Raw genomic sequence first — 14,439 nt, 5'->3', positions numbered from 1 at the left:
GTGTGAGAGGCACAGCATCACATTTGCCTGGATGAAGTCTCACCAAAGTGTGTGTGGGGGGCACAACAAGGATTATATCCCCTGTTTGTATCTCTGGCATGCTCAGCTCTAGTATCCTAGAAGTGACCAACTTGTTTTCTAATGCTTCAGCTGCTGTAATAAGATTAAGAGCTGTTGTCTGGGCTGTGGGAGCACTGAGGACCTTAGAACCTGCCTTTTGCCATGGGCTCTGGGCTGGAATTTTCTCCACCTGGAGTTCACAGCTTCAGATGCCACATGAAATCCCACACACTTCGGTCCATCGGCTCAAACAAGTGAAAGGCCACTGTAGAGCTAAGCTTTGCTTATTCTGCACATTTTGCCAAGATTCTGAAAACCACTTAATGGATTTGGACAGGCTCAAGTAGTGTTTTTAGATTCAAGTACTACTTGTTTACTGGACTTATTTTATAAACTTCGGCACTGAGATTTTCAAAACTTCTTTGGGATTTGGCCTGCTGATTCCTCTTAATTTTTAATGTAAAGTAACATCTGAAGCAACAAACAGCAACGTAATTGTATAACTCCAACAGTTGCATAAGCCCATCTCATATTCAGAACAAGGCTCCCATACACATGTGCATGGATGAAATGTGTGGCTGATGTTTCTGTCTGGAGGATCATTTCCCTTTAGCTTCCCAAACCACTGCAAAAGTATTATGCCAATGTCATCCGATTATCTCATTTGAAAAGGACTTTCAAGTGTCCATATTTCAAATGTATACAGATAAAATATCTATTTGTGCATATATATAAAAATGTATGCATAGGTGTATATAATTGCATTTATTTTTATATACTTGGGTGTCTGTGTATGGATGTATGCACACACGTTCCTACATGTGTTCTTCTCCCCTGGTGCTGGCTGCCTGGCTGTTTGCACCTCTTTGGAAACTTACAACATCTCTGTTCTGACTCTGATAGCACTCTGGTCAGTGGTACCTCTTGCTCCTCTGTAGACACCCAGGACATAGCAGTGCCTGGACAAATTCAGTGAGACAACATTGCACATGTTCCCCATGGGCTGTTCCCCTCAGGGGAAGTCTTTCACCCTAAGAGCACAGTAATTAAGAAGAACAGATACCTAGGGGTGGGACATGGACGAGGATGCTGGGCAGCATTAGCACTTAAAGCCTTCAGGTGAAACCAGAAAGGTGGTGGGGTGTAAGGGTGTCTGGCTGTGCAGAGGTCCCCAGTTCACTCTTTCTGCAGCAGGATAGTAACAACACATTCCCCAGGAAAAAGGCAGAGGGGGAAAAGCATGGAATCTGGGAGAAACACAGCTTTCTCTTTTGATCATGACAAACTGAAAACGTCTTACACATTCAGAACAGAAGAAAACTAGTCATTAACTTATGCGAGGCAGCTGGCTTCCCAATAATGGTTCCTACACATCCTGGTTTTAATATTATTGTTCTTTTCAACTGTAGGAATGCCATGTATATTAATGATGGTTTATTCCAAATTGGTCATTGTCGGAGTTAATAATTAGGTAGTCAGGCACTAATTATCTCCATTTTGTCTCAAATCATTAACTAAGAAATCTGGAGAAGTAATTTCAGATGCAGGCATCATCAGTGGGATGGGATGGGCTGTGCTGTGGGCACAAGAGAAGCTTCACTCCAGAGCACAGCACCAGCCTACGCCTGGGAGCAGAATGAGCAGAATCAGGGAGATGGTGCTCCGAGCACTGGGTGCAGAATGGCAGCACCTCAAAAAAACCCACACACGTGTGTGGTGCCCATCTGTTCTTTGCACCCCTGGTTCATTCATAGAAGGGGTAAGCTCCCCAAAGGCATTACCTGGCACCTGGACAACAGAGCATCCCCACTGGGGCCACCATGGGTCAACATTGCTCGCTGCAGCTCCTCTCCCAAGTGGCACCCAGCCAGCTGGGCACCAGCAGGAGGGTGTGCAGCAGTGGGAAGAGGTGGCAGGACAGGTCTGCTTGGAGGAAGTTTCAGCGTTTGACATGAAATAAGCCTCTGGTGAAACGACTGCAGGAAACTGCTCAGGCCAAGGATGGGTCTGGCACACAGGGAATCGGAGGCCTTGGACACATGAGTAGAGCTGATTGAGGTGTGTGCAAGATACCCCAAGTGCAACCATACTCCAATAATTTCCCCATGTATTGTGGAGAATACACCTAAAACTCTACATGGGAAGCCTTCAGCAGTAGTTTGGGGCATACACTTTGCAGGCCACTTTAAATTACATTGAGTATATCCTCACAGGGAATACTGCCTTAGGGGACAGTGGCCAAAAAAATATCTTTTCTGTCATTCTTGTATAATTTGTCCTTCTCATTTCAGAATTTTCCAGGTTATTTTGCCCTTGTGGGTATGAAAACCCCACAAGATGTCAAGAGAAGCACCCAACACCCCTTATTCTGAACTTACCTCAACATAAAGGATAGGGAAAATTCCAATCTTGTCACCCAGCATCCCTTCTGCCCAGTTGTCATCTACCCTCCTGATGACAGTCAAGATTTCATCCTAAAATCAGAAACACACAAAATATACAATTATATTTCTTCAGCTGAAAGAATCCAGGTTTTAGTTACCTGAGAGAGAGTACACAGAGAGTACACAGAGTACTGTGTCTTATATGTATAAGACATATAAAAATGTTCCTTGACTCCTGGGCCAGAAGGATTCCATCCAAAGTGCATGGAAGCACCCTGCAGATGGGTGCAGCTTATGTCATTGGCTCCAAAGGCCTGGAGTGGTTGGGAATAGGTAACCCCTGGCTTCATTGCAAAGACAGGGAGGACATTTGACCCAAGAGGTCACCTCTAAGCTGAAGAAAAGTCTCTAGCATGAAGGTGCCCCTGGCAATCTGAGAGCCCTCTGTGGGATTTGGCTGCTTTAAAAGACAATTCAAAGGGAAGCACCAGTAGAGCACAGGTAGTCCTGGAAAAGCCTCCAGCAAGAAGTATAAATGTATATACTAATACATACTAATATAAATATGAGGTGCTCAGCCACCAGCCTACACTGCTGATGCACTGAAAGTCAGTTTTCCTTAAAAAAAAATATATTAGGAGGCAAATTAGAAATCATGTAAAATGCCAAGGATAACATAATAAAAACCAAGTTGCATTCAACTGTTGGATCGGCTTGAGTTTTGACCCAAGTTTGTTTTCTAAAACCAATGGAATTTTAATATTTTATTTAATGTAAGGGATCTTACAAAACTTTCAACTGATGATGAACTGTTTTGTGATTATCAAACAGAAGATAAAGCCACGTACAAATAAGATTCATTCTGCTCAAAGTTTCCCTTGATGGAGTTAAAACCTAGAACATACCAGCCATTATGAAAGCTCAGGGGACTGGAACCAAACCCTGAGTTTTCCCAGTTTGAGCTGCTCATCTTGTCAATAAACTTCTGCTATCACATCTGTCTGCTGGGGTGATTCAACTAAGCCCAGCGTTGAGCCAGCATCACTTGCTACAAAAAGGGTGCACGAGGCAGCCCTTTCTGCAGGGCACTGCCTGGATGCTCAGATCTCCTATGGCCAAAGGAAAGGAGAGAAGAGAAAGGCTGAGAAAGGCTGAGAGAAGCTGCATAGTGCCTCCACTAAGCTGAGACAGAGTTCTCTGCCACGCTCACTTTATTTTCATCACCCAGTCTAGGAAAAGAAGAGCTACACATGGTCCATCACCCCCCATGTAACAAGCCACCCATGTTAACAAGTCAGTCCAGGGGAGCTGCTTTTTGCAGGTACCTCTTAGATAAGAAAAATCTCCACAAATTCCTGATCGAGGAAGTTCAGAGCATGGATTTACATTGATAGGAAATGACCAGAACAGCGATGAGATGGTTTTTTGTAGGTTTTGAACATGTGTATTTTGAACGTGTGCACTTTGAACACGTGCACTTTGAAACAGTTTAAATGTTTCCTTTGAATTATTCATCTGAATGATCCATTAGAGGGAAAGCTCAGAGAAACAGCCACGGACTGAGTCCTTCAGCTATTTATTACAGCTGGAAGGATGTAAAAAGAATTTGTGCATTTAATTTCCTGAAGAAACAGATAGCATTCCCTTCCAAAGCCCTGTCTGAATGGACCATTTTTGATCGTTGTAAAGAGCTGACAGTAATACATCCCTGCAAAGTTTCTACATGCTCTTACAAAAGACCAATTATCATAAATTTAGAATCTAGGTAAAGGGGGCAAATGCAGAAAATAAAAGACTGCATTGCTTCAAGAACCTGTTCCTGCCTTCTCTATTTGTTCAGCTCTTTTCTTAAGAGTTTTTAAACCCCCCTGTGATGGATCTGCATTTTAGCTATATGTTTATTTTTATATATGTAATCTTATCTGTACTATGTGCACTTATATGCATATACATGTACCAGTATATGTATACAAATGTATATATTATGCACATACATAACAAAAAACTAAGAAAAAATTTTACAACCATAAAACCTCAAAAGCACTCAATTAGACTTTGTTAGAGGCACTATGCAATCCCATTCCTGGCACAGGCTGGACAGGCACTCAGCAGGAAAGATTTATCCTGCATTGATCCTTCTTGAGGATGGGTGAGGGAACAGGTGACCTTTGAAGATCCCTTCCAAGTTTACTTTCTAAGCACCTTTGAAATCTAGAAGCATTTCCATACACTGCTCTTAGTTGGTCTCTGCCCAATCTGGCTGCAGAACATGGTCATACATGAGAAAATTAGACAGCTGCACATCTCAATATATGCTGACATTCAAAATGTGTATCTTTGTGGGAGAGCAAAGTGCAAATCCTTGAGCATGCTTTCCATTACAGAACTCATTTTCAGGAGGGTGTTGAAAATCTGCAGGAATTGCAGCAAATCCTGAAACATCTTTTGAAATTCTTTATTAATAGAAAGTTTCTTTGAATTTGAAGCCCACAGCCTCATTCTATACACTGGGCTGGTGAAAGCTTCAGCAAGAACTATTTTAGTGCATTAAATTAGTTGGATAGCTGTGCTACTTATAAATTCCTAGAAAAGTTCCCCAAAGGATCATGAATAGTAAAGAGCCACAGATCTCTTGGCATACCACTTCGACTTTCAGAACTTCACTATTTCACATGCACTAAATTGATTTCCAGGCAGCACAAAGGAATCCAAGCCTCAAATCTGTTTTCAAAAGCCAATAGTATCCACTGTAGCCTGACAAAGATACCTTGTGCTCTTTTTATGCCTGTTGCTAAAGTCTCTCATTATTTGCTCTCTCCTACTTGCTCAAGTCTCTCTCTATTCATCAGGACTGGGCAGCCTTGCGACAGGCACGTGGGTCCTGCAGTTCCAGCTTATAACCATTGTAAGAAATGAAGTCAAAGATGAAGCTCTCAAAAAGCAATCTAATTGATGGAGAAATCAACCCTTTTGCTGAGAAAACAGTACAAAATCGTGTCCAATAACAGCCATGATACACAGCCCGATTTTTACTCTAGTCATTAGGGGCCATTAACGAAGCAATGCAAAGCAGATGTGCCTGCAATTCTGCAGAGGTGACACCTCCATCTAAGGCACTGGGGAGATCTCAGGGACAGCAGGATGGCACCCGGCACACCCACCTCCCACACTTGCCAGCTGGCAGGAGAATTCCAATCACCAGCTACTGCTGGGACATTCCCTCTGAGAACAGCAAACGCTGCTGGAATTCAGTGCCAAGGGGCTGCTCCATGCTGCTCCTCAGCCAGGAACCAGTATTGGATGTGACAGCTCCAAGAGAGGAGCAACATTTGCTAAACACTGCTGTGGGCTGGGAACAAAAATGCTGGAAGAAGAAGGAAATAGCAGATGTGATTAAAAATGTGATGAGTACCAAAGCACAGGACAGTTTGATGCTACCTTGACAGGTTTGAGACTCATCTGCCACTGAGCCTTCAAAGGGATACGTGAACTCATGCATGCAAATGGCAACCCAACACCAAAACAAAACAGTGGGATGAATCTGGACTCAGTCTAAGCCTGGAGTAATGACACAGACAACAGTGCAGTTAGTCCAGAGCTGCACCGCATTAGCTGAGAGTGGAGTCTACTTTCTGCCAGAAAGCACGTAGCCTAAGGGTTATTTTTTTGAATCAGAAGCAGCAGAAGCCCAGGCTCATTCTCACAGGGAGAACTGAGTTAAATGAGTATATTGCAAGGGTGTACAACAAGACTCTAGGTCACACTGATGAACATTAGGAGTAACACTTAGGAAGCAGCTGGAGTTAAACTGCTGGAATGATGAATCAAGGCTGAAACTTGTTGTTACAGAAAGCCAAATAACTTCTAGCCAACTGATTTGGCTGATCACTGCTAAACACTGAGGATAAATATGTTAAGTAGTAGATTTGGAATGTTTTGTCTTCTTGCAGCCACCGCAGAAGAGGGAAGAGTGGCAGGACCCTATGCCTGTACATACGGATAATTTGGGAGGAGAAGCCCAGTGGAACAGTCCACATGGTATAAGAGAGACAGGTTTGAGCTTTGGTTTTGCACTGGATGCTCAAGACAGAGGCTTCTTTGTCCCTCTCAGTTTCAAACCTACACATAAAAAATCATTATATTTGATTTATCTTTGTCTTTTTATTTGAAAAGTGTTGTGTCTACAGGAGGTAAAAACAGATAAATGGCAGAAGCCCTCTGCAGCACTGGTCATGAAGATATGCCTGAAGCAGACTTCATTTCCTTGCAATCCACTTCTGGAACAACTGGGCATTTTAATTTTGAAACAAACCCAAAAAACTAGTAAGAGAAAACCCCAAATATCCTTCCTTTGTTTTCTTTAACTTCACTGACAAATAACTCTGACTGCATTGTAATACAGGGAGTGGAAAAAAAGCAAAGTCCAGCAAAAGAGCAACAAAACATATGCTTGATTTCTCTTCTTCTAACTTCCCTTAAGATAAAAACTCATCTTTATTATATGTTTATAAGTAAAATCCAATTACAAACATCTAGTAGTGCTAAATGAATTGCAGGACACAGGTTATACTAGTTGTATAAATGATAAAACTCCTCTACCCAGGGAAAGAGCAAACAGCATAAATGAAACTAAGGTCAGGTCCAGCATCTTCATATGCAAACTAAGAGTGATGAATATTGCTTCAAGTGACAAAACTACATCTACAACAATGCTGTGCCCATGAATGTGTGCAGAGGAACTGACTGCATCATCAGATGATCTAAAATCTGGGCCAAACAGGAACCTCCATCAGTACAGGTGACAGCTAAAATTTGCATTGAGAAAACTGATAAAAACATGACGGTAAAGCCCCAAAATGAAAAATAGATTTCAGGGAGAACAACAGGCAAGACTTAAAAACAATTACTATGTGACTCTGTGTGTAGTGGAAGGGGCTAAAGAAGAAAACAGCAGCAGAAGAGAACACAAAACCCCTCAGAAAAAATACAGTCATCAAGGATAAAAAGATGCAGACAGTCACACCAGGGGTGAAAAAAAGGAAAATTGAGGGATTAAGAGTAGAGCTGTACAGCAGAAAGAAATGCTCCACATGAGAATGGCATTAGAAAGCCAAAACCTGAGAACTGTCAGTAGACAAAGACAGCTATTGTAAAAGGGAGGTATACTAATATATGGCACCAAATATATCATCTACAGACATGTCTAGGAAAGGACCTGCTCTAACAAAAAAGCCAACAACTGCCTTCTGTATCTATTATGTTTCTTATCTGAAGCAAGCAATGAATAAGCAGACCAAGAAGGCTGCTTCTCAGAGAAGACACTGTTGTCCCTCTGGGCAAGCAGTGACAAAAACAAAGAGCCAGCAAACATATATTTACTGAGGGCATCTCAGCAGCAATTTCTGGCTAACTTTCTGTTACTGCATAGCTGTTATTTCTCACTAAGCAGCCCACTTTCCTGCAGAGATTCACAGCTCCAGGGAGGATGGGCAGTCGCAGGGTTTGCAGTGTTTGTAATCAAACACATTGCTTGCTATGGAGCTAAAGTGCTTACAAATTTTTTGTTAAATAAATATGAGAAAGTGTACATTCTAGGAAACTGTTCTGCCCAGAAACATCGCACGAGTGAAAAAGATGTTGCATTTGGCAAGAAAATTATATGCTGCAAATAATTCGTTCAGCTATAATAAGTAGTCTCAAAAGAGGAGGTCAGTAAAATCCTGGTGAAGGATATTTTTATCATCCATTTCATATTCATTTTCAGCATAACTGTTATTACTTTATGTGATACTATAACAACCACAGACAGCTGAATTAAAACATAAAATGACAATGAACAGGTTCTGCATGGCATTCAGTGCCATAAATTAACATTAGGAGATACGCTTTATTTTACTGTGCGTTTCCTGATATCCATGAAGCCCACCTGAGGTCAACACAAATTGCTAGGGAGAGGAGGGAGAGACAGAAAGCAGGTGGGGAGGTGGGGAAGAAAGGGAAAAAATTATATTTTAATCCAAAGGGAACTACAAGATCTCAGTTTTCTGTCATTCTAAATAGAATTTATCAAACATTCTGGCTTTACGAAAACAAAGACCTTTTCTTAATTGCCTGCTTTTTAATGTCTTTAGCTTCTTAAAATAGGAAATACTGTGATATATGATGATAGTGTATTTCAACTGCTAATTGGTATATGGCATGATGCAATATGCATTTTGGAGCAGAATGGCATTTTAAAACACAGGAAGATCTGATTCCATCAGAAACACTAAAAGACACATTTCCATTAGATTTTTTTTTTTCTGAAATTGAATCGTTCTTGCAGAACATTTCAATGCAGATGAAATGTATGCTTTTTAGACAGAAAATTATTCCTGGAAAATGTATGGACAGTTGTAGTTGTTGAGTGTCACTGGCTTTATGCCAACGTCACTGTACATGAGGTATCTCACTGGCTTCTTCAGACAAGATGGGAGTGATTTCCCACTGATGCTAACATGAGGTTTGCTCCAAGGGGATGCTTTACACCCGCCCATTCCTGAAGCATGGCTGGTGCATGGGACATTGCAGGGCCACCAAGCAGGCTCTGCCTCCAGAGGGAGGAGAATTTCCAAGTTAGGAGAAGATAATAATGTCCCTCAGCACATTACCTAAGGGGATGCCCAACTTAACAGAGGAAATGCAGCCCTGCCAGTCTGTCCCTACTACACTGTCTCAGCTCAACAGTTTTAATTTTCTCATACAAGAAATGAGTTGAGAGGAAAAAAAATGGAGTGCTGGATGTTGCTGAGCAGAGCTGCCTGAGGATGCCAGGCAGATGTCCCATTGGTCATAGAACCACCATGTTCCAGGCTTGTCTGCCAGCACCACCAGCACCCACCCCATCAGCTCCTACAGAAGCAGTTTTCTAAAGCTTTGTTTTCGATCAAACCAAACCAAACCAAAAAAAAAACCAAAAAAGCCCAACAACCCTTTTTTCTACCTTGGTGAAGGTCAGGCAATCCTTGTCTTGATCTTTATCCTTTATTTCAAAGTCATAAAGTGCTTTGCCCTGAGGTGGAGCTTGTGGGAGAGGCTTGATACACTGGATGTAGCTGGCAGGGAAGAATCCGTGGTTGCCGTTGAGCTCCCCATGATACCAGTTCTCATCCACCTTCCTCCGCAGGATGATGATGTCCCCCTTGTTAAACTTGAGGTCACCGGGCTCCTTCCCTTCATAGGCGTAGAGGGCTTTGCCATAGGGAAGCTGAGAGATGCTCTGGGGAAACAAAATTTACAACACTTTTGAGCAAGCTCCAGCCATCACCGATTTCCTTCTTAAAGTCACTTGCAGATAGAAAAAACCTGATCATCAATGACCAAACCACCCCAATAATTTCAGCTGACTGCTATATAGTGCTATACCCTGGATCTTACAGGAAAACTAAGTAAGACCTAGTGAAAGCAAGACTGAGATGGTGTGTTACAACAGAGGAGGCATCAAAGTTCTCTTGAAGCTCAGCTTAAAACCATGGTACCTCTTATACCACCAAGCAGAATCTGTTAATTTGCAAAAGATCCTATGTAAGCAGGACCATACATTTGAACATGTAAAACTCAACAATTTTAAAGGTAGATTACTGGATATTTTGACCTTTAGGGTTGTTTTAATTTCTGAGGCTCAGAAGATAAACTAAGCAAAACAAACTTGAAGATTCACATGCTCCTAGAAGTTATCAAGTTGAAAAATTTTCATTGCATTTGTTTGGGCAACTCCAAATATTTTTGAATTTGAAGCTTTTAGTTTAGCTTTGATTCTGTAACCAAATGCTCTTACTTCTTTCAAAATCCCTTAGTCTCATGCTGTTCACTGAAGGCTACTGTAAACAGTTATAATGTTCTTTGTTGCTTATGAATTAATGTCCCTGTGGAAAAATAGAATAGGCAGAATGCCTCAAATCTTTCTTTTAGAACTAAAATCAGCTCTGAGGCTTTCTTTCCTATTAAAAGAAAGAAACAAACTTAAAAAAAATAAATCACAGCACAAGAACAAAAAAAGCCCCAAAAGTTAATAGCTTAGCGTGATAGAAAAGAGGCACCTATTTGATGGAATCTACATGGCTGTCAAGAATTCTTCATAGAACTCACTTTGGCCCAGTGCAAGATTGCCTCATCCAGACTGCAACTGCATGGATGATTTTTTTTGAGGAAGTACTGGTTTACACAGAGCATGCACTTGCCCTCCTTGGGTGCTTGCTTCCCTTCTTGCTGAACTCCACAGAGAAGGGGTTAATTGAACTGGGCACAACCATCTACTACTTTGGCCCTATAGTAGCTCTTTAACCCATGCTGGGGGAGAAAAGGTGTATTGCTGTATTGTCCTGTGCCATTTTTAATTTTATTTAGCTTGGGCTAAGAGTCAGCTTGCAAACCTCAGAACAAATATGTAGCAGTCTGGGTTATTAAACTCTGGAACAGGCTGTTCAGGGAGGTGGTTGGATCTCTGGAGGTGTTTAGAAGACAAGTAGATGTGGTGCTTAGGGAAATGGTTTAGTGGTGGACTTGACAGAGTTAAACTAATGATTTGACTTGGTGATCTTAACAGGTTTTTCCAACCTGAACGATTCTGTGATTCTCTGTGATTCTCTATAACACAGGGGATGTGATTCTATATAACACAGGGGATGTTAAAGTCCACCTTTCACAAGAGCCTTTTTTTTTCGGAGAAATACTTCTAAAAATGCCATAGTTTTCTGTTGCATACATACATACTTACCGAGCAGTCTGTTCCCTGCTCTGCACACTGGTTGACAAGGGGTGTCCTACAGGGACAATGAAAAAGTAAAGGGATTTTTAAAACCACCCTGGCATTGCCCCAGGGCTTTCTTATGCCTGCGCTTCTGGATGACAAGAATAGCATTCAGATGCTTTCTGCAGGGAGAAGGTGGAGGGACCCTGCAACAACACTCCATTTCCCCACCTCAGTCAGAAAACGAGATGCTGGCATGACTTTGGTATTTGTTAAAGCAACAAGCAGGGGCTTTTTTTCAGTCCTGATGGGTGCATGTAATGGACCTGCTCTGGTAGGGCAGGTTTTAGGCTCCTACACCTGCATCTTTGGGCAGGAGGAGGAGAAGCACCAGCCCTGATGCCTGTGCTGCCTGCCAGTGCAGCCTCCTCCAGATGCTTCTTGGTGCCAGATGGTTGCTGCAGCAGGCAGATACCACACTGTTCAAAGAGTAAGTTTTGTGTGTGCACCTTCACACACAGCTGTTAGCTTACTCCTTTTATTGAGAAGGGTTTAAGTAGCTGTGTGGGTCTCGGGAAGCATGTGCAACAGATCTTCTTGCCTACCCCACACAGTAAGGAGGCAATCAAACCAGCACAGCTCTACAAAGCACTGTCCGTGTTGGCTGGATGGGAATTTAATTTCTTTCAGATGTGTCCCCAGCTCTCGGTTTTCTCATCACTGATTTATGGTTCCTCTTTTTTAGTCTCTACTCTGTTGGATTTTGCTTTATCTGAATGAAACTACCCAGTTAAAGACCAGGATTTTGGAAGCACCGCCAAACATAACCAAAAAAACCAAACCAACAACCTAAAACCAGAAAAAAAAAGCAAAAAACAACCCAACAGCCAGCTAATGAAGTATGTATCAGTCTCTGCCAAATCAGTGGCAGCATCCTACTGATATTTTTCTCTCTGCCAGAGTGGTTATTATCCTTGACACCAAAGATTTGCCCCTCTCCTCAGCATTTTAAAGATTAACCATGCAATACCATCAAACTCTAGGTAAGACATAGATTGCATGACCTATTCGCAACTAGGAAAGAAAAATATTACACTGAAAGACTATGGAGCCTTGTAGAAATTAAAAAAAATACAAGATTCATTACTTTAATTCATGCTGGGAAAAGATAATTTATCAAACACCAAGTGAGGTTTCTGCCAGGTGTGAACCACTGCTGATCCAGGCACATGCCTGGCAAGCATGCTCTGTATCACTTACCCTAGACCCAGCCCTACAATTCCCAGGATCTTCATAGCAATTCAAGGTCAGATCACTTTCTTTACTTTTTAACCCCTTTCTCTTCTTCATTTTACTGTGTTAAAAGTCTACAGCCCCCAGAGCTCCACGAATAGAAGCTGTTTTTTCTTCAGTCTCCCACATCATCAATGAAACTCTTAGGCAACATATGCTGGGGTTTTATTACTGATTAATTGACCTGGCTAGAAGATGATTCAGGTGTCTCTTTATACTTTTACCCAAAGAAAATGCAGACTTCTAAGCAAAAAGAAAATAGTTTTGCATGACAAAAACATTTAATTTGAAATCTGGAATGGTTTTATGTGGCTCCCCAGGGAATCTGTCACTCAGGTGTTACTGTCCTCTTTCATGGGCTTAGTTATGGACTATGTCATCTGGGGACATCTACACAGAGAAGATCTGTGCATAAGTTACTTAAACTACATCTGTCACTGAGAAGATGCTTCCAAAATAAAATGTTTCAATTATCAGATACAGTTTTTCTAGTTCTGAGTCACAGCTTTCCAACTAAAAAAACGTGGAGGCATTTTCTTAAAATGAACATGTTTCATGGAAAAGACCCCCTCCTATTAAAAAAATTGCTGTAATTGGGACATTTCCTAGCCTTTCTGTAAGATCAGTAGTACTTTTGATTTAAGCATCCCAGGTAAAACTTGCATTTACTGTGGCCCGGGCAGAAGTAAAGAAATAATTGAGTCCTTTAAACCTTTTAAAATTAAGCTGCTTTCCCCATTCCAAAGTTCTAAGTGTTTGCTCCAATCAATGAAAGAGAGAAATTCAATATCACAGTTACAAAAAAACAAAAAACCCAACCAAACAAAACCAAGTGTAACAACAAAATAAACTCTTGAAGCTTGCTTGATGATATTTTCTGGCCAAAAGGTCAAGATTTCACTGAACTTTCAGTGGTCAGATTATATTAATGAATGCTGGTCTTTAAGAAGTAGATTTTGGGAAGTTCCCCACTATTGTTCCTAATTTGGCTAATCCAGAAATGAGAAGCAAATCAAACTCAGAAAACTCCTCTTAACTACACCTCAAAGGAGGGAACATTAAGCATATTTTAGAAATAGAAGAAAAATTATCACTGCTGCACCTTGTTAGTTGTAATGTCACTTCCCCAAAACAGTTAGGTGATTCTTAGAAATCTTCCTGTGATTATCCTTTTTTCCAGATCTTTGGTAAGTGCAATTCTGGCCTAATAACCCCCTTTTTCTTCACTTGACTCCCATGGTTCAAAGAAAAGGAGATAAATCTGGGCTGATCTCAGACTCAAGGGCAAATGCCCCAAGCCCTGCTGAGGAGTATGTCCTTCCCATTTTCTGTTCAAAATCCCTTCTCCATGCCCTGTCCCATTTCCTCTCATCTCTCTCTTCCATGCAAAAGCATTTCAAATGAACATCATCATCTTCAGCATGACCAGGTGGTCCTTCTTTCAAAAGGTCCTGATCTTAAACAGGCTCCAAAGTGTCATCTAAGGGATCAGACTAAAGAAAAGCAGAGGCAATTGTTTTTGTGGAGGGTGGTGATAAGCACATAGAGATAATTTCCAGCAACTGCAGGAGCACTTACAGCTTCCTCTTGCTCTCTGCTTCAGCAGAGCAAACCCTCCTTACCCCTCCTCTGCTGCTCTTTTGCCTGGGCACCATTGCAGCAACAGGCAGTGGACACCAAAGAACCAACTCATTCCTCCCTCACCATCCTCTTCCATCCCTGATCATTAGCTGCAGCCCCTTCTCAGACACAATCCCATCTCAGGGTCTTCTGCAACACTATCTCCCAGTAGAGAAACTCCCTTTCCCAGCCTGCCCCCAGCAGCATCTTGCCAATCCTCTCCCCATGGCACTCAGCTCCACAGGATACACCCCTGCATCCAGGGATGGATGCAGAGGCAGCATGGCTACCCCATGAGGAGCACGGAGGAGAACATCACCTCACTGGGCCCCTCAGTTCAGAAAGGATATCAAG

General features: G+C 41.9%; 1 protein-coding gene across 1 annotated transcript in view; it reads right to left on the bottom strand.

The window, feature by feature from the left end:
• The window catches only part of SH3RF3 (SH3 domain containing ring finger 3), a 252,996-nt gene that overhangs the window by 80,489 nt on the left and 158,068 nt on the right, over positions 1-14,439 (bottom strand). The window contains exons 2-3 of the mRNA XM_030458181.1: positions 9,427-9,702; positions 2,439-2,534 (exon numbers count right to left, since the gene is read on the bottom strand). Of these exons, the coding sequence (XP_030314041.1) occupies positions 2,439-2,534; positions 9,427-9,702 (372 nt within the window). The remainder of the gene's footprint in view (positions 1-2,438; positions 2,535-9,426; positions 9,703-14,439) is intronic.

This window comes from Calypte anna, chromosome 1 (assembly GCF_003957555.1).
Source record: "Calypte anna isolate BGI_N300 chromosome 1, bCalAnn1_v1.p, whole genome shotgun sequence".
NCBI classification, from domain to species: Eukaryota; Metazoa; Chordata; class Aves; order Apodiformes; family Trochilidae; genus Calypte; species Calypte anna.
The sequence above is the reverse complement of the archived record's forward strand: the minus strand, read 5'-3'. Positions and strand labels throughout refer to the sequence as shown.